General features: G+C 47.5%; 2 protein-coding genes and 1 non-coding gene across 3 annotated transcripts; 2 read left to right on the top strand and 1 right to left on the bottom strand.

Moving 5' to 3' along the window:
* Positions 1-307: 307 nt before the first annotated feature.
* LOC135825607 (uncharacterized oxidoreductase YccK-like) lies at positions 308-11,738 on the top strand. Its single transcript, XM_065338214.1, has 8 exons — positions 308-630; positions 3,245-3,307; positions 4,204-4,347; positions 4,791-4,844; positions 5,489-5,647; positions 6,167-6,345; positions 6,986-7,202; positions 11,324-11,738. The coding sequence occupies exons 1-8, from the start codon at positions 511-513 to the stop codon at positions 11,417-11,419; spliced, it is 1,032 nt and encodes a 343-aa protein (XP_065194286.1). The 5' UTR covers positions 308-510; the 3' UTR covers positions 11,420-11,738.
* Trnaa-agc (transfer RNA alanine (anticodon AGC)) lies at positions 11,136-11,208 on the bottom strand. Its single transcript has one exon. It is a non-coding gene; the product is annotated as a tRNA-Ala (tRNA).
* Positions 11,739-12,641: 903 nt separating the features above from the next.
* LOC135825775 (uncharacterized) lies at positions 12,642-23,281 on the top strand. The gene is made up of 3 exons (XM_065338398.1): positions 12,642-13,978; positions 15,931-16,035; positions 21,503-23,281. The coding sequence occupies exons 1-3, from the start codon at positions 12,803-12,805 to the stop codon at positions 22,013-22,015; spliced, it is 1,794 nt and encodes a 597-aa protein (XP_065194470.1). The 5' UTR covers positions 12,642-12,802; the 3' UTR covers positions 22,016-23,281.
* Positions 23,282-23,887: the final 606 nt, after the last annotated feature.

Genomic DNA, 23,887 nt, shown 5'->3' with positions numbered 1-23,887 from the left:
GACTACAATAGTCATTATATTATTAGTAAAGACAAGTCTAGTCCAATGCAATGTTTATCACAGGTAGATCTACTGCCAGTACTCTGGTACTGGTCTGGGGCTGCACTGCATGCAAAGCTTAGGCTTGGCATTGACCCGTGTTGACTGCACTGACATACCGGATGGACTGCACGTGATCAACCATGCCATGGTCTTGACAGTAAAACTGTAGTACGAAAGTTAGACTGCTCGAAAAAGTGGCATTCACATTGATCTGGACTGTCGACATGTCCTTCTCGAAGGCTTCAGTCTTCTATCACAGAAGTCATCACTTGTGCTACTTGTAGTGGTTCACTCAGCTCTGCTCTGTTCACAAAGTACTGAGCTCTGGACGGATAGTCAGCAGGATTCGTTCCAATAAATACTGTGACTTTAGCGCTCACAAGTCAGTCGCAAACATTCTCTTGATTTCATCAGCGAGCATTTTCTCGAGTTTACAAGCAGAGATCTTGTGTCGCTAGCAGCAGAAAGATGGCAACTTCGACTCTTCCCGGCACCGAGGTGGAAATCTCAAAGGTTTGTCTCGGCTGCTGGCAATTCGGCGGTACGCAAGATGCCCCTGATGCCACATGGGGCTCTATGGACCAAAAAGTAAGATTCGATTTGATTTTTAGAGCCTTTTCGGCATTGATCACCATGATCACATTCAGAGCTCATCATGAAGCCATGTAGATCTACGATAAAGCACTTGACTTGCATGCAGCTGATTCTCGAGCATGAACCTGTGGAAATCGGTGCTAGCAAACGAGCGATTTCAACGCTATTTCACTCCGGAGTTTCACACTAATTTTATTTACAGTCAAACCTGTGACTAACGACCACCCCTTGGGGCCAGAGAATGCGGTCTTTAGTTGCAGGTGGTCCTTAGTTAGAAGTTTGGGTAAACCCCTACTTTAGCGCCCCCCATATAATTATGGCACTAAGCACAACACTGATATACATTGTACAGTGTAGTCATTTTAGTGCTGAAATCACCTGAATACTTTTTTTTTGGAATACTGCATTTTTTAGTACAAGACTTCCGATGTCTTGTACTAAAAACGACCTGGGGGCGCTAAAGTACAGGTTTACCGAAGTTTGCACCTCACAACCATAATGTGAATGTGAGACCGTCCGTGCCTGGCGCAGTGGTCGGTTGTACCAGGCTGCTCGCTAGTCACAGTGGTCTTTAATTACAGGTTTTCTGTACAGTGAACCTGTCTAAGGCGACCACTCAAGGGACGAGAAAAAGTGGTCGCCGTGGCCAGGTGGTCTTCTTATCCAGGTTCAGTGGGTCACGTGACCATATCCACATGTGATACCGTATTTTTCCGGTTATAAGTCGACCTTTCACGACTGAAAATAGCAGGAGAAAAGGTGGGGGTCGACTTACAACCGGGATTCGACTTATAACCGGGAATTATCGGTATCTTCCAAAAAAGACCTGCTCTGAATACACGAGTGCACCATGTGTATGCATTTTTGCCAAGTTTGTTTGCCTTTTTCAAGGATTGGGATGTTTCAGAATCCAATGAGGAGTGTTTATGTGATTTGTTCATGTGTTAGTAGCAGGGAGCGGTTAGCAGTGCTTCGTTGGGCAAACACTTTAAAAACATGCCGTATTTTACCGGTTATAAGTCGACCCCGGTTATAAGTCGACCCCGGTTATAAGTCGACCCCGGTTATAAGTCGACCCCGGTTATAAGTCGACCCCGGTTATAAGTCGACCCCGGTTATAAGTCGACCCCGGTTATAAGTCGACCCCCGTATCTGGAGGTCTCAATTCTGCGTTTTAAAGTTATCACCCAACGAAGCATTACTAACCAATCCCTGCTACTAACACATCAATAAATCATGCAAACATTCCTTATTGGAGGTTATAACATCCCAATCCTTGAGAAGGCCAATAAACTGGAAAAAATGTGTACACATAGTGCACTCGTGCATGCAGTGCAGGTCATTTTTTTGTAAGATTCTGATAGTTCCCGGTTATAAGTCGAATCCCGGTTGTAAGTCGACCCCCACCCTTTCTCCTTCTATTTTTAGTCGTAAAAGGTCGACTTACAACCGGGAAAATACTGTAATTAAGACTTCCGGATACGGGGGGTCGACCTATAACCGGGGTCGACTTATAACCGGTAAAATACGGTACATCATTTTGATCAGTGTATCACAGTGCACACACCTATGCTACTCTAGCACGATTCATATGCCTGGGGTCCTCAGTCAGACCTGTCAAGTGTCGTGCATGCACCATGCACATCTATACTTCCTGCACTGATGTGTAGATCTACCATGCCTGGTGCACCATGCAATGCGTACATTTACATATACCAGCACTGTGCAACGAGGTCGCGGGTGGGTGGTCGTCGGTTGCGTTGAGCGAGTGGTCGCCTTATCCGAGCTGTTTTGAATGTGAATGCGTCCGTGACAAGGAAAAGTGGTCACCATGGTCGAGTGGTGGCCATATCCGAGTGGTCGCCATTACAGGTTTTACTGTCTTGTAAACCGTGTTTTTGTGATTGTTTTCATGTTGGACTTATAGAGAAGCTGTGGACGTTCACGTCTGAAGGCGTTTGGAAAAAGAAACGGATTCCGCTCATTTTGTTCGGGAAATTTAGCCACCCATCACGGGCTTTACAACATAATTAGAATCGAGAAAGGACCAAGGAACTACAAGTTTTTAAATAACCGACGAGGAGACAACAGTCGTAAAATAGCAATGAAAAATATCAATTGTGCACTCATAACCCATAATTGTTTCATTTTAATTGTTTATACATGGTTATGAGTGCACAATTGATATTTTCCAGAACTACAAGTTACGCTACATTAAATGTCCACTAACACCACCACCATAATTATTAGAAAGGGCACGTATACGGTACAGCATGGGTTACGTCACTAGACTCCCGTCGGAGGGAGCGCGACGTCCATTCTGTCTAGTGCGGCTCGCAGCCATCCCATTATAAATCCGTATTAACTTTGGAAACTCCCACCGATTTACGAGCGGCAGCTGCGCCTTGATCCTTGAGGTTGGCGACGGCCCTGCGTATGGGAGTCACTCAGTCTGACGAGGTCTCGCGTGAACTGAAGATGATTTTGAAAACAGTTATACCGAAAAGAAGTGTTCTGGTTGTGGACGTGTTCATCATTTCGAAGAGGGATCTGTCAAACAAGGCTCATTATAAAAGGTTGTGTTGTCTCTTCTTTTTTTTCCTATCAGGCAGCTAACGATATTGTCGCCAGAGCCATAGATGACGGTGTGACAATATTCGACACCGCTGAGGTACGTGTGTGTGTGTGTGTGTGTGTGTGTGTGTGGGTGGGTGTGTGTCAATTCATCAGCCTTGCAAGCTGTTGAATGGTGTAATCCCAGCACAAGTTGCTATGTCTAAATATAGCTGTTCGCTATCATCGCTTCCGCGATGGGCATGTCTGAGGTGTGTGTGTGTGCGTGTGTGTGTGTGTGTGTGTGTGTGTGTGTGTGTAACCAGCATTGAAAATAGATTCTCCAGTTTAGTGATTTGTTGCCGCGTGACCGCCAACTGCCATCTTCTCAGATTTGTGTTGGGTTTCAGTTTCCGTTATGGCAACAAAGAATTGGATTGAGTTTTTTTCTTTCTTCAGATTCTTGGCGTTTTGTTCACTTTTTTGGTATTGAGATTTTACATTAGTTTGTTCAAGGGCATGTTCTCGCCGAAGAGTGACTAGAGACATTTGAAAAAAGATAGTGCCTATACTGTAAGTCAGCAAATATTCGGCGCTTATTAATTTTCGGCTATTTTCGGCCTGGTCATGTTTGGCCGAATATTTGTTGCGGCCGAAATTTTGTTTTGCAAGGTTCAGTGTGTCAGTATTATACAGGCGGCAGCAGTACAGGCCGAAAATGTGATGCGGCCGAAATGTGTTTTATCCCTTGGAGGCCGAAATTTGAATGTGCCGAAACTTTGTACACTTACAGTAGGCTCCAAATGTTGTTAGAGCTGAGGACTAAAAGTGTAGCGAGACATGCATAGTTCACTCTGCCGACCTGAGGTCTCCGGATCATAGTGTACTGGATGCACTGTAGACGTATCAACATAGAATGTTGAAGTGTGTGTGTGTGTGTGTGTGTGTGTGTGTGTTTGTGTGTGTGTGTGTGTGTGTGTGCGTGTGTGTGTGTGTGTGTGTGTGTGTACACAGGGATACGGCAACCACCAGTCTGAAGCAGTCCTGGCAGAGGCACTCGGCTCTCGACGCCGATCTCAGGGTCTGCAGATCGCCAGCAAGTTTGGCCGCTTCAGCGCACAGGGCCCGCACAAATTCACCGATGTCGACATTGAGCAGGTTAGCACGCTTTCCTTTTCATCTACGAACACTGAATTCTGAGATGTGATGATTGGGAGGGAACAGGCTTTGGCTAAGAGTGCGATCCCACTGTATTATTGACCGGTGAATGTCTATGAGAGGGGTTAGGGTGGGGTGTTAAAGATGAGGTGAGAGTGTATTCGCACGCGCGTGTGTGTGTGTGTGTGTGTGGGTTGGGGGGGGGGGGGGGGGGTGTAAGAGTGCAATGCCATGGGAGTATCGACTCGTGAATGTCTTGGAAAGAGGTCGGGGTGGGGTGTTGGACACGAGTAGAGAGTGTCTGGTCTGTGTGTGTGTGGGGGGGGGGGGGGGGGGGGGAGTAAGAGCAAATCATTGTTCACCACTTACCCATGCATGCGTGTACATATATGTCCCCGGCATGAACTTTCTTTTCCATGTCCCTTTTGTCTTTTTTTTTGCAGTCACTCGAAGCCAGTCTCCGTGCTCTAAAGACCGACTACATAGACCTTTACCAGGTGAGAATATGAGAAGTACAGATACGGTGGTCCCTCTATAATCCGGCACTATTTGTGCTATGGAAGCTCTGCTGGATTAGGGAGGGTGCTGGATTAGAAAATCTGATTTACTGCTGCAATGTGCATGAAACTTGGATGTTGAGCCAATAATGACGGCTCATCAGGTGTGCAATTTGAAACTCGGATGTTGAGCCAATAATGACGGCTCATCAGGTGTGCAATTTGAAACTCGGATGTTGAGCCAATAAATGTGCATGAATGGAACATTTTGGTTGCTCAAAATAATGCTGATTTATAGAGGATGCTGATGTATAAAGTGCTGGATTAAAGAGGGGACGACTGTACTATATTGATGGATGGTGGGACTACTCCGATTTCAGAAATATTGGGTTGAGGGCACAATACCAGGTTACGTGAACCGTGGTCTTAGGCACAGAGGATCATTTCCCTAATGGGTGATGTGTGTCGGTGTCAGTGCGGCTATTGAAATTTTAGGTTTGAAGAGATGCCACGAAAATTGTGAAATTGTAGAAGTCGTTTGCCTCATTTACAAACTGCCTAATTTCGAACCTGCTCCAGAGAGCTGCCTGTAAAATGTATCGCATGAAACGGTCTTTCAATTTTTATGTCTTTCTGATAATTAGGTCCACTGGCCAGTTAACATGCTCTCCGCAGAGATCACAGTCAAGGCACTGGAGCGTGCTAAGGCGCAGGGGAAGATCCGCAACTACGGCGTGTCCAACTTCGGTCCTCAGAACCTCAAGGACTTTGTGGCGGCTGGCGGACGTCCCGTGACGAACCAGGTAAGAGAGAACTGCTGCTGCTTGCATACTGCATGATTTGGCTGTGTTGCATATATCAAGGTTCATGTTCACGTGCATTGGGAGATCATGAACTCACCCTCATACATCGGTCATCCGGAGCCCGAAGCTACGGGCACTTCGGTCTGCCGGCGGGCACCTTTGGGCGAGTTTCAGTGGAAATACTACTGCTGTTTTGTCAGTTATTGTTGAAATAGTGACGTCATATGCCATATCTATGGCCTTTCCCCATCAAAATGTGTTTGCAACTCGGATGGTGAGCCAATTAAATTATTGTGAAAAGAAGAAGATGTCAGGTCGCCGAATGTCTCAGTACTCCTTGTCAGGTTTGTGCCATTTTGTCGCACTCGCTGACTGTATAACGTCTGGTTACGTTGGTGGACAGTTAGTCATAACACGTAACATTTTGTCCTTCGTCTTTTCAAAATGTGTTTGATTCGGAGTTACGGACAATGCAAAGTAACAATACCACACTGCTCTAACGTCTTGCTTCTTGCTCAGGTGCCCTACAACTTGCTGATGCGCGCCGTGGAGTGCGACATCATACCGGCATGCCGCGAGAACAACGTCGCAATCCTGGCCTACTCGCCGCTGCAGCAGGGTCTGCTGACCGGCAAGTTTCACAAGCCAGAGGATGTACCGGAGGGACGCCGCAGAACCAGGCACTTTGCCGGAACCAGGTCAGTGTTTAGTCTTCATGTCATGTGTGTATGCACATAATTATACGAGCCTCTAGATCCGAAAAGGGGGCTTATGTCATTTTTGAGCATTTTGAGTTGTCTATACCATGGCATTCCTGTACCCAAGCAGATCACTCTATAAAAAACCTAGGTGCACAATCTTTATCTTTCACCGAGTTATGGGTGTTTCAATGGGCATTTATACATTTATACGGAAAACTCAACCTTCAAATGTATTTTTCTCAATACTGCGCCAAACGACATAAGCCCCCTTTTCGGATCTAGAGATAACGGTATTCTTGCGAAATGACCCTAACCGCTTTAGGAGCTGCATCTCCGCCTTGATCCTTGGGGCTGGTGGCTTTCCTACGGATGCAGATGAGAGAAATGAACATGATTTTGCAATAACCATTTGCACTTACTATGAGACCTCCCTTTAGCCATGATAACATTTTGTACAGCAATGTTTAGTCCGTACCTAAACGTAACTTTTCCCCCGCTAATTTATATGGGTTGAGCATCGCTAACCTTTCATGAAGGCTCTGACTCTAGTTCTGGTGTAAAGAAATAACAAAATACGAAAAGTATTCCATTGCTTTTCTCTCAACTTACCTCCCATTTCATCATCTGTTCTGTCCAGCACTTCACTATCACGCCATGGCCAGGCGGGCTTTGAGAAGCTGACGTTTGACTCCATCGCCGCTGTACGTGAGTACACGGCAGCAAACCTCAGCTGCTCCATGGCGACCGCGTCCCTCTCCTGGATTGCCGGCCAGAGCCAGGTTGCGGCGTGCATTGTCGGAGCACGCACGCCGGAGCAAGTGTCGCAGAATGCCAAGCTGGCCACCCTAACTGAGGTAAGACCCCTAGTAGTCTCCTACATACAGTGAAATCTGTCAAGGCGACCACTCTGATAAGGCGACCACCTGCCCCAGGAGACCACTGCTACCAGGACCAAGGGATGCTATTTCCAGTCAAAAGACCCTAGATAAGGAGACCACCTGGCAACAGAGACCACATTTCGAAGGTCCCTTGAGCGGGGGTTAGGGTTAGGGTTAGGGTTAGGGTTAGGGTTGAGCGGTTAGACAGGTTTCACTGCAGTTGATACGATCGCTATAGCAACGGTGTTCTGCCAATGGATAAGGTGTTGCGGACATCTTGACGATTTTTCGGATAGGAACTTATAAGTTTTCAATTTCAAGAAACATCAACGTTCACATTGAAATGCGGGCTTTGATGTTTCGTGCTAGTGCAATCTTCGCTGGGCTGATTCACCGCTGTCCAGACCATACCAGAAGTCTAACAACCTTTCAGAGGGTCTGTCGTAAATTTGCAAGCTCAACCAGGTCTATTTTCAAATGATTGGCGAATTTACGCAAAACCACCATAGAGCTGTTACACATCTTGGCCATTTGACTGCGTTTGTGTAGATAGTGTACATGACATGCGGACAGTAGAACCAACATTGCTGACCAGATCATATGACCCATAGACGCAGGGATTCACTAGTGTTGGAACCAACATGGCTGTCATGTATAGTCATGTGATAGATCTGCAACAGATCTCGTAGAGTAATAGAGCGGTTTCACGCCTATCACACCACCATACGAGGCAGCCATGCCGATCTAACTCTAGTAAACTCTAGCATATACTGGTCACATAATGTCAGCCAAGTTGCTTCCACTGTCCACAAGCCATGACCACATTCTACACATTATTATTATTATAGACAACAACACCTCATGGCATGAGAAGAAAATCAGCCAGTACGGGAGATGTGGGTGTTAACCAACCATGGTGAATAAAAGAAGAAAAGTAATGGTCAAGACGGAGAAGCATGGGAGGGACAGGTGATGGTGAATCTAGTGAGCAGATTTAAATGCGTCCAGGGTACTGGCATTGCGCGTAGTAGCGGGCAGCGCAAGCCAAGCAGAGTAAGCAACAAAGAGTGGAGAGCGTACAAGGGAGGACGTTTTAGCCAAGGGGAGGGCAACAGAGCATCTTGTCTGGGAGCCATCTGTGATTCGGAACCAGTTATACACGTTAAGATGAGGAGGATGTAGAGCTAGTTTAAATTTGTGAGCAAAAGTGCAAATTAATTTTTGACGGTGGGTCGACAGTGGGCAAGCATTTGCAAGGACATACAGGGAAGCAGAAGAGTAGAGAGGGGGTAGACTAAACAGGATACGAAGAAGTTTTCTATGGTGGATTTCGAGACGCTCAGCGAGAACCGAGGACAAGCCACACCAGCTAACAGCAGCGTACATGAAAAGAGGCAGGATGTACAGTTTGTAAAACAAAATTTTACATTTGAAAGGAAGATGGAAACAATGGGGACGTATAACACCTAGAGCAGAGCTTGAACGGCTGCAAAGAGCATCAATATGGAAAGACCAAGAGAGACGATCATCAAGCATTATTCCCAGGTGTTTATGGTTGGAAACAACCTTTATAGGTTCTGGGAAATCAGGATGGTGTAAAAGTGACATGGATGAGATTGGGGGAAGGAACATTATTTCGGTTTTAGTCAGGTTGGGTCTAAGTCGCCATGTTTGCATCCAGCGTAGGACACTGCATATCTGAGCCGACACTCGAGGTACAAGAGCCGCTGAGGACGAGGATGCTGACAGTAGGGTTGTATCATCAGCAAATAACGAGACACCTGGGTCTAAGTAGTGGTTGCGACTTCGGCGATAATTTGTAAGAAAGGGTTTGCTCCCCACTGCTTCCCCGAAACACTGTGTATTGAGCAGGGAGTGGTGCTTTCTTGCAGGTTTGCCGAGTCGAAGGTTCGATGGACATCTCGTGTGCTCTGGATGGCAGTCGTGAGTCAGTCAAGTGTCAAGTAAAGTCGGCGGAATAGCGCGAGCTCCGGTGTGGGGAGCAAACCCTTTCTTACCTGGGTCTATAGAGGGTAAATCATTTACGTATGCTACGAACAAAAGAGGTCCAAGTATGGAGCCTTGGGGAACTCCAGAAGACACTGGTAGAGGATCAGAGTTGATGGAGAGGGCAGAAACAAACTGTGATCGGCTACTCAGATAGGACTCCAGCCAGGACAGAGCAGGGCCAGACACACCAAAGACAATATGTAGCTTGGCAAGGAGGCCACGATGCCAGACAGTATCAAAGGCCTTTGCCAAGTCAAAGAAACAGAGAGCAATATGGTGTCGAGCATCACGAAGGGTGGCAATGTCTTGTACTAGACGAGCTAGTTGGTCAGAGGTTGAGTCGTTGCGCCGAAAGCCAGATTGGGAAGGGCTAAGGCATGGTGAAATGTGGCAATACAACTGGTCGTAAAATACCTTTTCACATACTTTTGAAAGGGAGCAGAGAAGAGATATTGGACGATAGTTTGAGGCTTGTGATCGGGAGCCTTTACACTTGTAGATGGGCGTGACCTTAGCGATCTTCCAACGATCAGGAAATACGCCGGAGGAGTAGGAAAGGTTGAATATAAGGCACAGTGGGTACGCCAGAGATGGAGCCAGAAATTTGAGAACTTCATTTGGTAGGGCATCAGGACCAGGGCTTTTGTTGCTTTTTAGTCTTTTTAGGTAGCTGCGAACAGATGATGTGGTGGTATGTATAGAGCGCAGATCAGAAGACACAGTCACAGAACGTTGCAGAGGTGGTATTGGAGAGGAATGGTCGTCTGGAATACCAGCTGATGTGAATTGCGTATTGAGAGTATTAGCTATAGACTTGGGGTCAGTCACCATCGAACCATTGGAAGCTAATAACGGTGGTATGTCTTGACGTGTACTAGTTGTCCTTTGAGTGCGAACAAAGGTATACAGGTTAGGCCTGGAAGAGGGGTGAGATAGGGTGGTAGTGAGCGAACGTAAATATGCTCAATACTTAGAACGTGACAATGACTTCACCAGATTGCGCTGTTTTTTGTATAAAGAAATATTAGCATAGGTGGAGTACTTCTTACTTAAGCTGTAGTAGTCATATTTGAGTTTAATTGCACCTTGGAGATCTTTGTCGAGCCAAGGGATCTTGGGGTTACGGCTGGACTGACGAGGGTGGTGGCTGCCATGTTTGGGTGTAGCGGGTCTTGCTCCGTATTGTGGCACATAGAAGGAGAGCACGTCATCAAGAACTGTGGTGAACTTCTCCACAGCTTCATCAACAGTAGTGGCGGTGAATAAAAGATGCCAGTCACAGGCAAAAAGTGCAGAGTTGATCATTGACCAAGTGGAGGGTGTAACCTTGCGGAAGGCATGTCGCGGAGGGGTAGGAGTCTGAGAGCAGTTGTAAGAGGTGTTAGCAGTGGCAATGTTGTAGGCTAGCGTTGTAATGACATATTATATTATTTCATCACATGACAAACATGTGAAACAACTCTATTCTTTAGAACCTGGTCGCTGCACTGTAAACTTGTCAATGTTCAGAACACTTTAGTACGACAGGGGCGTCCGTATAATATTTTTGGGGGTATGATCAACCATGTGAAGTGCTGGTGGTGGTGGGGGGGGGGGGGGGTCTTTTGAAAAATTGGGAAATTTTAAGTCCAAATTCATGCAGTTTTATTGATTCACGATGTGGCTGGGGTGAAAAAAAGTGATACATTCAGTACCGTAGTGACCGTAGCGTGTCCGGTGCACCTGCTATAATGATCCTTGAAAAAAAAAGATTGGCTGGAGAACCCGGGTATCGATCCCGGTACCTCTCGCACCTGCTAAAATGATCCTTGAAAAAAAAAGATTGGCTGGAGAACCCGGGTATCGATCCCGGTACCTCTCGCACCTGCTATAATGATCCTTTAAAAAAAAAAGATTGGCTGGAGAACCCGGGTATCGATCCCGGTACCTCTCGCATGCTAAGCGAGCGCTCTACCATGTGAGCTAGTCCCCCTCCACTTGTTTCTGTCTTCAGTTGCTACTCATTGGTCCTGACTTTGTTGAAGCACAAGTGTATCCATTGAAGCTTGACCTGTGTCTGTGCTGTTGGGCTTGCTGCTTGTTTCTAGGAGCAACTTGCAAAGATGTCCGCCATGACAGACGAGCTGAAGACGGCGATGGGAAACAACGCTGACATGTGGGCGGCCGAGTCCCGAATGGCGTAAACTGCTCTGTGTGCGTGTGCCTTGTCCCCATGAGTTAATGCAGCCTGCGTAATGTCCACGTTGCAGCTGGGGACAACATACTGTTGCGTGATGAAGAACTATGTGATCAAGTGTAACAATGATCGTGGCAGCCATTTTCATTCACTGAGTACATCTTCACCGTTTCTTGGAGTTTTTGTTTGTTTTCTCATTGACATCATTTCCCCCTAACCTGGATGTGCAAACTTTACTTTACTATACTGTTAGGTAGCAAGCCTCCCTTTGAGACAGAGCAGGTCTCTGAATGATAATATTCCGAATTGGCTAATGGCCTCCTTAATTTTGCACAGCTGTGACAGCAATGAGGGGTCGGGGGACAACTTGCAATGTCAATGATCTCCTGTGCCAAAGAACGCGGGGGGGGGGGGGGGGGGGGGGAGTGAATTATGTAGCCTGGCATATTCCTGTGCATTACACTGTTCATCTTCCTGGCCATCCTTTGCAAGTCAATAACTGGCAAGTGGTCCATGACAGTATGAATGCACTTGGTTTGCATGCGGCCCTACACGATTTGGTTCGTTATAAACGAAAATTGTTCGCTATTATAAAAGGGTCAATTTTGCATGGGCTCAAACAGGGACATGGACAAGGGTTCGCTATATCACGAAATTCGCTACATGTATATGCGAGTTCGTTATAAGTGGAGTCGACTGTACTGGGACGGGGAGTGGGAGAGTGGAGACTTTGCCCATACATGTTCCTCACGTGTAGCCATTTTGTTGGAATACAATAATCATGTGACTAAGTGTAGATGAATTTTACTCTTGATATCTCAGCTCATAGATTTTGTGTTGGTAGGGGTAGACCCTTCATCATGATCCTACGGGTATGGTGAAATCCATCCACTGGCTGAAGTACTGAAGTGGGCTGCCAAAATACTAGTGGATTATGGTCACATGATTCGTACAGGATCTAGGAGCAGATCTACTCCACACGAAAACAATGCACAAAACAGTCGAGTACTCAATGCTGCTAGAGCCGGTATGCGGAGTGACCACTTGAGCCCACGTAGTGCTAGCCCCCGGCTCTGACAGATGCTGAGTACTTCAGTTCTGGGTTGTCACAACACACGTAGATCTACACTGCGAAATTTAATGATTTGAAAAACAACACCTGAAAGACTCGAAAAGACATCCAAGCATGCAATGATATGATGCATGCATCGCATGCCATCTCTGTAAACACAAGAATGGAGGGCGATTGCGGGAATTAATTTGTTTCCTAAAGAAGTCTTTAGTTTCGGACAACGGACAACTACATGATCCTAGTGCATGTAGTCTTGTAGGTCGTTAGCGAGCTGCTTTTCCAGAACACCGGCGGAGACTACTACTCGTAACGGGCAGGATGCTCCTCTGTCCGAACCAACACAAGAATCAGATTCGATATCTTCTCTGCGTGATTTTGCTTACGGCTGCAGTAAATCTAGTGTTGGACGCGCGATTGAAATTTATTCCGACATGGGAGAATCGCACGGAGCCTGGCGTGGACAGGGAACCGAGAGCAGATGCAGGTCACCTGTCAACAGCGTTTCACCAACTGGAGGAGCAGCTGAAAGAGTCACTCGACATGAACACGAAAATCTGCTATGATTTCCGCAGTCCGGAGTACAAAACAATAAAATACGTTGCGTCCATGGACAAGGGTGGAGCGCTGGCCAAAACAGAAATAAAATTCAAGTTCAAGACCAGCAAGGAATCGCTGGTGCTGGCTGCGGAGGTGAATCGCCGTCCGAGCGTCAACACGCGTAAAGACCATCTGATAGTGTTGTTGCTAGGGCGGCGCGTCTACCTGCTTGCTGATGCCGGGCAAACCCCGGTGTCAGTGTTCGTGGAGCGGTCAGCGGGGTTCAGTGACAACCAATGGCACACGGTGAGCATCACTAAAGATGATTACTTTCTGCGAGCGGCGGTGGATTTGGACGTCGGCGATACCGCACATGCGTGTCAGAAGCCGCTGAAAAGTGCCGACGATGTACCGACCAGCTATGAGCTGTGCAACACCACTCACCTGCGCAAGGGAAGCATCGAAATCAACACGAACAGCGGACTGCACCTGCTGAGCGTCGAGGCGCCAATACTGGACGATGTCAAGGCCATTGCCAGGAGGACTCTGGGTCTGGGTGCGGGCGTGCAGCAGGTCGAGAAAGGTGGCGGGTGCGTGAAGGACGTCATCATACGAGGACGGCGCTACTTTTCCAGCGAGCTCGTGCACATGATACGCAGGGCGCCGGGCGCCGAACCTGCTCGCATCGCGCAGGAGTCCAACGCGACGTTAGACGTGTCGGTGGAGAACTCCTCGCGCCCAATCATGGTCTCGGGTCAGACGTTCGCCGAGTTCCGCGCCGAGGGCAATGCATCGCTCGTGCCGTATTTGTCGTTGCACCGCGCACCGATCGTGACGGGCATCTCGGAGAACCATTACAGGGAAGCGATAGACATGATCGCGTCCAGTCATCACCACATGGCCAAGAAGATTATACTTGTGTACAATCTTGGCCTGAGTCTTCACTCCGTTTTGCAGGTATGTGCTCGGATAGGACATGTAGAGTGCTGCTCAATGAAAACCAGTCGAGTTTCTCAAGTACTCGCCGGACGCTGCGCAGCCCTAGACCTACGAACACTGGGCTTCAAAAGGGTGCAAGGCGCACACTCGAGTGACACGACTGGATTTCATTGAGCAGCACTTTTCACGCATATTCTCTACAACCTCTCTACATGCTCTCACATGCTTTAGCTGTAGTCTTCGCCATCTAGGTTGCTATTGTTTCCTTTGACACGGCTACAAGGGGAAAGCCCGTGGGTTCACTTGACGTGGCTCCCGGCCATGTAGATTCTGCAGGCTAGCCATCGGCGCATGGTAGCAAAACACTGTTTTGAGGTCGAAAACTGTAGGAATTACAGTAAAACCTGTGTTTGCTGGACCCGGTACCAATCATAGTCCTGTATGGACCGGACAAATGTTCAGGCACCAAAGTGCTGTGGAGCGAGCATGCATCCCTGGATCAAGCGGAATCCTGTCATATCAGGACAGTTTCCACTGCACCAAGGGGGTCGGTCCGTTTCGGGCAGGTTTTAATGTACCTGTTTTCCTTTGGCCGAGTCTCACACGATCCGTGAAAAAAAATTCTTTTTTTCTCCGGCATGTCATGAACAAGTCGGTCTACGTCCCTGGCCTGTCACCGTTGATAGCCTGTGCAATATTGTAATGCGGCAGTGTGCTTGTCCTTGTCGTGTTTCTTGCCTACTGTTTCTGTGATGTTCCGAAGTGGTGTTGTGCTCGTGGCGCTGCTCAGTTACTGCCGCTGATACCGTTTTGTTGCCCGTAGACCTCTGCACCCACTGTGTACTGCGTACCGGTATTTTGTGTCTCAACGATGCGGTGGCTCTTGCGTGCTCGTAAAAGTAGGGGCGTCGGACACGGTACGGTCACTACTAGTGGTGTGCACGGGTAGTCGGGTACCCGTGCTACCCGTGAGGACCTCGGGTAGACGGGTACCGAATAGTACCCGAAAACCCGCAGTCGCATATGACATCATGTACAGTGCACATGTACAAATAATTCACGCATGTCTACCCAGTGCGCAAGGGAAGGGGCCGGTGTGCATTGTGGTCTTACCATGGAAACATTACCCGATCGGGTACCCGTGCTACCCGTGGAAAACTACCCGGACCCGATACCCGAAGAAAATGCTACCCGACTCAGCCCTAGTCACTACGGTATTGACTGTACCTCACTTGTCCCCAGGTACCCCGTGCACTTGACGTGCAGTCCCTGCTCGCTGCTGCACGCGATCGATTTTTATGGCGCTCGCTTGTTCATACTGGCTCTATGATGCCCCGACGGCCTTAAGGCTATGGGCTTGTGATGATGATGATGATGACCCCGTGAATCAATATGATGCACTGATCTGGGCTCTAAATTTCCCAAATATTCGACTCAGCCACCACTCCCACACGAGTAAATTGTACTTCAGATGGCTTACCGTACCTTACTAAAATACCTTCCGATGCCCCTGCTAAGGATACTTTGATTTGACCGGACGAGACCACACGACGCTTGCAGTTCACCAGCCACACTCCACGATAGCAAGATAGCTCTGACGACTTTCCGTCATCTCGTGGAATGGAACAAGATTTTTCAGGAGTAACACTACTTGCTATCATGGAGAACCGGCTGGTGAACTGTTGGTGCTGTCCTCTGCAGACGTCGTGTAGTCTCGTCGAGTGAAATGAAAACCTATAATAATACAGTGAAACCTGTCTAAGACGACCGCTCAAGGGACCTTCAAAATCTGGTCTCTGTTACCAGGTGGTCTCCTTATCCAGGGTCATTCGACTGGAAATCGCATCCCTAGTTCCAGTGGTCTTCTGGGACAGGTGGTCGCCTTGACAGGTTTTCCTGTACTATGAATTGACGCACCGAATGAAGATGGCAATAACGAATTACGGCTCTTTATGTGTCCAACTGCACAGTTGAAAACGCTGTGCTGGGTGAAGCTGCGCAACATCGACCTGAGCTTGTACCCACCGCATGTACGGTGGCTGAAGGCATGTGCTTGGAAACCGCTGATCATTCAGGTAAGGCTGATTATCACGTGTTACGTGTCACATGACACTCATGTAACCTTGGCGACTGACTATACACTAGAGAGACAGCCAGCCAACAAGAGTCTGTTGGCCAGTACTGTAATTTCACAAATTTTGGGTATACTTTTATTTCCGGCACTTTCGGTGCATCTGTTTCGTACCTAAGATTTCAATACACCAAACAAACACTAACACACATAATCCAATAGGGAAATGCTTCTCTGTACCTAACATTTCCATTCACATAACCTGGTCTTTTGCCCTCGTACCGAAAATATTGAAATATTGACCACCGAAATTTTGTGAAACTAGAGTATTTCCTAAACCCGGAATGCTGCATGAAACCAAGAGTGTGCAGCTGGGATGGGTTTTTTTCACGATGGGATTTCGGGATTACCGCATTCTAGTGATGTGCATAAAAGCAGGATTCAAGCAGGTCTCCTGCTGAACAACTGCAGCTCAATTGTGCGCACTACTCCACTGCTTTGTTTGGAGAGCGAGTGACGCCGCTCGGTCATGGCCGTCAGCTTCCGCTGGCCCATGGGTAATGTCTTCTTCGCCAGGAAACAGGCAAGCTTGTGGAAGTATTTTGAGTAGTGGAGCGAAAGGCGAGGGCTTGTTTCGCATTGGTACGTTCAACGTCCGTGGACTTACTTCAAATTTCCAAAAAAATCAACTTATTTCAGACCTCAATAAATACAGAGTTGGACTCTGCTGTCTTCAGGAGACTAAAATCTCCGAAGGCTACGATGTAAATATTGACAACTACCGTCTACTGTGTCTCTCGTCGTCGTGTCGACATTATGGACTCGGATTCGTGGTGGAAAAGCAGTTACTGCACCGAATATATAGATATTGGCAGGTGTCGGACCGTATCGCCGTGCTACAGTTATGGCTCCCCGGGAGAACGCTGTGCTCATTTGTGAATGTCTACGCCCCGACGTCAACATGCGTTGCAGCAGACCATTCATGCCTAGACGAGTTCTACAACAGCTTGCTGGAAACAATTCAAAAACTAAGGTCTTCATCGCTGCTGTTCCTGATGGGAGACTTCAACGCAAAACTTGGGAAACGACCACCCAGTGACTGCCACTCCATATCCTATGCTGGTTCACACTCAAGGGGCCATCGCAACTACAGCGGCCAGACTTTGGCTGATTTCGCGTCCAGCAATTACCTATTTGCCTGTAACACGGCGTTTCAGCACCGTGCAGAACATATCACCACATGGACAGGCTGGCGCCACAACCCTAGTGGAGGTCCACCTTTACCCATTTACAACCAAATAGATTATATCCTTTGCCGTCACAGTGAAAGGATTGTGGTGACGGATGCCAGATCATACGCCGGGACAAGCTTAGAAAGCGATCACCGTCTTGTGCTGGCAAACCTCAACCTGACAAAGTTGTACAAGAAGCTCAAGAGGCCCCCAGTAGCCATATCCAGCAATTCAAAATTCAATATATCGGAATTTAGTGACCCGACCAAGAAAGCAAAGTACAGAGAGGCTATCAAAGAACATCTACAGGACCTCGGCAGAGAGCAGGAAGGTGTCAGTGCGGAGCAACATCTGCAGTATATTGTGAACGCTATGAGTGAGGCAGCAAACACATCGGTGGGCCGCGTCCCTAAAACAAACAAGACGCATAGAAATGGCTTCAGCGGGGAAATTGAAAAGCTAGCAGCAGAGAAACGCAAACTGCGTCTCGACATTACGGTGTGCAGAGATGGAACGAAGGTAAAAGAAATGAAAACACGACGCAACAGGCTGGCACACCAAATTCGCCGGGAATGCCTCAAGTTAGCATCGACTCGACTGGACGAACGTGTAGCTGAAATAGACCAAATGAAAGACGACGCAAAAATGTTCAAAGCAACACGACTACTGCGCCGACAGCAGCAGTCACCAGTTGTGGTTGAAGACTCTGATGGCAAACTCATTGCACAACCTAGTGAATCAGTCGAAGCATTAAGGCAACACTTCCGTGCTATATTCTGTGATCCTGCTCTGGAGTCATCTAGGCTCTTACGGACAGAGGAAGACCTTAAAAACCCTATAAAGCAGACAGAGGTACATGCCGCAGCTAAGCGCTTGAATAATGGCCGAGCTTCGGGACCAGATGGGATACCTGCTGAACTTATCAAATATGGAACACCAGCACTGTTCTCGAACATTGCCACAACATTCAACAATTATGCCAAAGACAAATCACTCAAGCTAGGCGATGGGCTACTGATCCCGATACCAAAGCCGGGAAAGAAAAGAGGTCCTCCTGGAAATGTAAGGCCGGTTACCCTGTTGAACACCCTACGGAAACTTCTTTCATTGGTCATCCTGACGCGGATCAAGCCAGCTATCAACGGGTACTTGTCACTGAACCAGAGCGGGTTCCGGTCAGGGAGAAGTACTGGAGACGTGGTATATAGCTATCGGTGGTTATCAGCAAGATGCCAACGGGTTGCGTCGGAGATCTCAATCTTAGGCATTGATATGTCAAAGGCATTTGACACTATATCGAGGGTCAGGCTGATCGATATACTGTCATCAGTCATTGATCATGATGAGCTGCACATAATCCGGTGCCTTCTGACAGACACCACAATAAAAGTAAAGCTGAATAACATTCTCAGCCAACCATTAGTCACACATAATGGAACCCCACAAGGTGATTCTCTATCGCCAGTCCTGTTTACTGTCTACCTCGAGGCTGCATTGAGGTTGATTGGAGAGCGACTCTCACCGCGACCAGCATTGGATATTCAGCTTCAATTGCCCAATGAAACAGCGTATGCGGATGACGTAGACTTCATCAGCACCAGCCTACAATATTTGCACGACAATCAACCCATACTATCATCCTCGTTAGCGGAATACAATTTAAAAATGAATGAAGCCAAAACCGAATATACTACAATTAAAAGAGAAAAGGACAGAGTAGATGAGCGATGGCGGAACACGGTCAAACTGGGATCGATGCTTGGAGTGGAGGAAGATATCAGTCGGAGAAAACGTCTAGCAACATGTGCCTTACATCAGCTGTGGGTGATATGGCTAAGAGGTAACCATGCCCGTGAACCCCTTCGGATTAGGTTATACAGCAGCTTTATTCTCCCAATACTTCTTTATAACTGCGGAACATGGAGCCTGACAGAGACTCAAGAAAAGAAACTTGACTCGTTCCACCGCCAGCAGTTACGGGCAGTCATAGGGGTCAAATATCCCCGTATAATACGCAATGAAGCACTGTACAAGCGCACTGGCTCCAAGCCACTCAGCAGAATCATCCAGTCTGCTAGGTGGAGAATGCTTGGCCACATGCTTCGACTAGACACCTCATCCCCGGTCCAGCAGGCTATGTCAGCATACTTTCAACCAGGAAGCTCAGGGTTCCGAGGCCGCCCGAGAACAACCCTCCCGCGATCTATCAACAACGACCTGAAAAATTCCAGATCCACAAACTCCCTCACATCACACGAGGATCTAGTTGCACTGAGGCAGCTTGCCCAGGATCGTCGAAAGTGGAAGGAACTAATGTGTGCTGTGTGTAGTGGCTGAAGTTATACAATTACACTAGATACTCTAACAATAATATCGGATACAATTACACTAGATACTCTAGATACTCTAACAATTTTATCACTAATTATGATAATAATTACCACATCAAATGCTGCAGAGACCTATCCAGAATCGGCAATATGCTGGCCCTGGCCTGGAGATCTGCAACTGCAATCGGTTTCTACTTTGCAATATTAACGGATTAGTCTCTTTGTCGATTGATGGATCAATCGGAACCAACGCATTCGTCACTCCGATTAGTAACTTCGGCTCTGCTCTGTTTTGTTTTGAACTGTATACGTATGTTTAACTCATTGTATTTCTTTGTATTCTGTATCTCGTTATCGTTATCTTTTCCTCTAGCCCTCTCGCTTAGGATGAGCTTTCTTTTTTATGGCAGCTTAAGCGAAGGCTATATACCTGCTTTATGCAGGTTGATGCCAACGCGAACAAGCAAAATAATAAATAATAATAATAATAATAAAAACTCCACTGCTTGCCGCATATCTGCACCAACTAGGATGTGATCATGGAATTTCGCCGTGACAGACATCCATGCAGAAATGTCAGAAGCTCCGGTGTGTGCGCAATCATCGAATATTGGTAGCCCAGAATTGAGTCAAATGTCAGAAGACAATACAGTAGAACTCTCTGATATGATGTACCGATGCAATGTACAGCAGAAACTTGTGTACAGTCAACTTCGCTTATAACGACACTCGGCGGGGCATCAACAAAGTGTCCTTATTCGCGAAGTGTCGTTATACCGGAAGTCTCATTATATGTATTACAGTTGGATGGAACTTTGCCCTGGGCATGGAAATTCTGTCGTTATTCGCGAATCGTCGTTATATCCGCAGTCGTTATTAGCCAAGTTCACTGTACCTAGTATCCTTAAATGTCGTGACTAGAGAAATCGGACCCGCGAGTCAAAAGGAGCGCGGCGATTCCATTTCGGATACATCATGCACGGTTCAAATGCCTGTCCGAGGGCTTCATGATCCGCCCAAGCCTTGATGCTGTTCTCTGCTGTTGTGCTTTGGTCACGACTGTACTTCCTATCCCAGCATACTTCAGTATGTATCAACACACCCGTGCTCCGGATAATGTTCCCACAAAGCGATAGTACGCTTTATCAGATTACGTAAACAGAATAGCCAACAGGAGGGTCGAAGACTGGTGTTAGGTACCTCCTCCCGGACATTCTACAATCTTTCCCAAGCTGGCCTGCCAGCACCCCGTACTCACGTTTCGTTCCGTTGGCCTGGGTAGCTTCTTGCGCACCCATATTTGCCATAGCTAACCATGGCCTTTATCTTGCATTCTCTCGCACTCTAACTCTCTCTTTTCCATAATGTAGTCGGCCTTTCTCTTCGTCTCCCATAATAAAGTTCGTTCCACCTACCCGTTGTCCGTTGTGTTTGGGAGGATAAGACCTTTCGTATCTCAACACTAGCATTAGCAGATATTTACATATTGAACTTGCTTGCTAGTGGAACTGTGCTGGATAGTTATATGCCCGTGTTGAGCTCCCTCTCATTCGTTATTCCATACTGACTTTCCTTCTGTACCTTCTGACCTTGGTGCCACCCCCTCCCCCCCCCCCCCCCCCCCCTCCTGCAACCCATGCACATTGGTATTCAATCTGAATTCCGAACGGAACGCATGCATGCTATGAGACAGTCGGAAACTATTTTCAGATGTCGAGCTGTTCTGCGTTCGTCTTCGGTCATTGACCAACTTGTTTGATCTGCCTCAGTTAATAGCTCTCTTATACGTGATGTGCTTCTGACTTGTGCCGTGCTAATAAGGTTACTGTATTTTTGTGTGTGCGTGCGTGTGCGTGCACTCGTGTGTGCCGTTGCGTGTGTGTGTGCTTGAATGTGCCTGAACGCGCAGGCTGCTCTGCAGGAGTTCAAGGCCGTCATCTACTGCGACGCGTCGACTCGCTTCAACGCTCACATGTCCTCGCTCATACCGCTGTGGCAGAGCGTCGGCATACTCTCCAGGAAAACCCTGGGACCCGCTAGCGCCTACACGCACCCGCTGACGTACCGGTCGTTCGACGTCGCTCCTAGCGACTTCCACAAAGTGTCGATGGCCGCCGCGGGGGTGTTGTTGATCACCGGTACAGCGTTCGTCAAGCAGCGTATCCTGGCACCGTGGGTGCAGTGCGCACTCCGCCAACAGTGCATAGCCCCCGGGGGTCTCGTGTACACAGATTGCGCTCGCGGCAAGAATGCGTACGACTACCGCGGCTGCCAGCGCTTCGACCAGAGCGCGCTGACTGTGCTGCTGTTTAAAGCGTTTGGCAACGAGAAGCTTGCACCGGCCATGACGCCTCTGGTTAGTAACATGACATTGACCGTCAGACATCCAACCAACCAATATCAAGTCAAAGTTTGCAAATAGACAGTATGGCCTCGCAGGCTTTTTTTGCAATCGTTAACCGCTAGTAACCCCAAGCTGTCTTGGATGATACATTAAGAATGATGATGATAGGCAGTGTTGCCCTGTGGTAGGATCGCCATGGAAACTGAAACAAAAGAAACTCCAAGCAGCTCTGGACCATAAAGGATGCTGATAGGCACAGTGTTGACCTGCGGGTTTACTGCCATGGCGACAGAAACACTTCGAACGCCAAGTTACCCTGGACAGTACATGATGGTGATAGGCGGTGCTGCGCCGTGGTATGGTCGCCGTGGCAACAGAAACACTGACGGCACCAAGCTGTCGTGGTTCGTTCAGGATACTCATATCACCCTGTGGGATGATTGTCATTGTAGAAACTTCAAACGGTAAAACACAAGTAGCGCCAGGCTGTGCTGAATTATACGGGGAAATGGCGTCCATTTTATTCGGGTGTTTTAGTCGTTACTAATACTAGTCTTGTCATGGCATGTACGTGTGCCATGCCGTCTCCACTGAGTGTGGAAGTTGCGCAAGAAATGTGATTGGTGACACGCGCTGTGACTTGCACTTAGTACCTGACCAAGCGTATTTGGAAATCAGTTCATCCCCCTCGTCCCTACTCACATTTAAAATATCTCAGCTGGGGTATGCTCTCTTTCTTTAACTGGAGAATGCAGCTAGTTTGCCAGGCAGACTTGGCATAGTCCATTAGCAATACACGAGTACCATTGTGATGGCATCAGGCTCGTCCTCAAAGCAATGGATTTCCGTTTAGAGATGCCGGCAATTTATAGGACTCGATCAGCTGAAAATATTAGTTTTGCTGTGTTATGTGGTGAGATTTTCACTAGGTTTTGAGAGACATTGAATGTAATCAAAATAGAATTTTTCTTTACTGAGAGAGAGAGAGAGAGAGAGAGAGAGAGAGAGAGAGACCAGCACTATATTATAAGGTCTGAATTAGACTTCTAACACTGTTGAAATGTTCCAACTTGAAATCCTTTTAATATGAAGAATGATTTGAGGACAGTCCTACGGTGCTCATTGCTGAAGATCAGCTTTCTAGAAATGTTTGATGTTCCATACTGAATCTTCTCTTTTCCCTTCTGCAAATACAGATTAGAACTAAAGATATCTTGTTTTAGTGTGCTTTTTTGATTCTCTGCAACGGAATCAAAGGTGATTCTACACAATAACGGCGCTTTCGTTTCGTTCTTGCCGTTGCCCGAGGATGGAATCACGTGAAACTCTGCGTTGCAACCTGAATCACTGTTCCACTTTCTCCTGTGTGTGTGGGGGGGGGAGTGTGTGTGTGGGGGGGGGGGGGAGTGGGGGGGGGGGGGTGTGTGTGGGGGGGGGGGGGGTGGGGGGGGGGGGAGTCACAGCTGAATCTACAGTTTATGAATGCTCGACTGACGATACATGCATGTTTGGATTCAGCGGCCTTACTTCCCTGTATAAGGGATTAAAAAATATTATGCCTAAAAAAACACAGATGTGTACAGCATAAATGTAGCAATAGGTTGCTAACAAGACCTGACCTAATCCCTATACAGCGAAACCTGTCTAAGACGACCGCTCAATGGACCTTCAAAACGTGGTCTCTGTTACCAGGTGGTCGCCTTATCCAGGGTCATTTGGCTGGAAATAGCATCCCTTTGTCCTGGTTTCAGTGATCTAGGACAGGTGGTCGCCTTGACAGGTTTTACTATAATTGTATTCAATCATGCAAAGACAGTATACTAGTACAGTATGTATTGGCGGTGCATGGCTGTTGATCGAAAACCTCAGAGTACAAAAGCGATTTTGGTTGATTTGTTTACCCGTGTGTAACACAAAGTGTTTTCTACCGTTAGTAAGAGAGTCTTTCCT

Source organism: Sycon ciliatum, chromosome 10 (genome assembly GCF_964019385.1).
Source record: "Sycon ciliatum chromosome 10, ocSycCili1.1, whole genome shotgun sequence".
NCBI lineage: Eukaryota > Metazoa > Porifera > Calcarea > Leucosolenida > Sycettidae > Sycon > Sycon ciliatum.
Note: the sequence above shows the minus strand (reverse complement) of the source record. Positions and strands in the feature narration are given on the sequence as shown.

Coding starts and splice junctions, on each gene's coding strand:
- LOC135825775 (XM_065338398.1), top strand. CDS start 12,803: ATGCTCCTCTGTCCGAACCAACACAAGAATCAGATTCGATATCTTCTC. Junction 13,979..15,930: donor GTCTTCACTCCGTTTTGCAG/GTATGTGCTCGG, acceptor CCAACTGCACAG/TTGAAAACGCTGTGCTGGGT. Junction 16,036..21,502: donor GGAAACCGCTGATCATTCAG/GTAAGGCTGATT, acceptor CTGAACGCGCAG/GCTGCTCTGCAGGAGTTCAA.
- LOC135825607 (XM_065338214.1), top strand. CDS start 511: ATGGCAACTTCGACTCTTCCCGGCACCGAGGTGGAAATCTCAAAGGTT. Junction 4,348..4,790: donor CCGATGTCGACATTGAGCAG/GTTAGCACGCTT, acceptor TTTTTTTTGCAG/TCACTCGAAGCCAGTCTCCG. Junction 5,648..6,166: donor GACGTCCCGTGACGAACCAG/GTAAGAGAGAAC, acceptor CTTCTTGCTCAG/GTGCCCTACAACTTGCTGAT.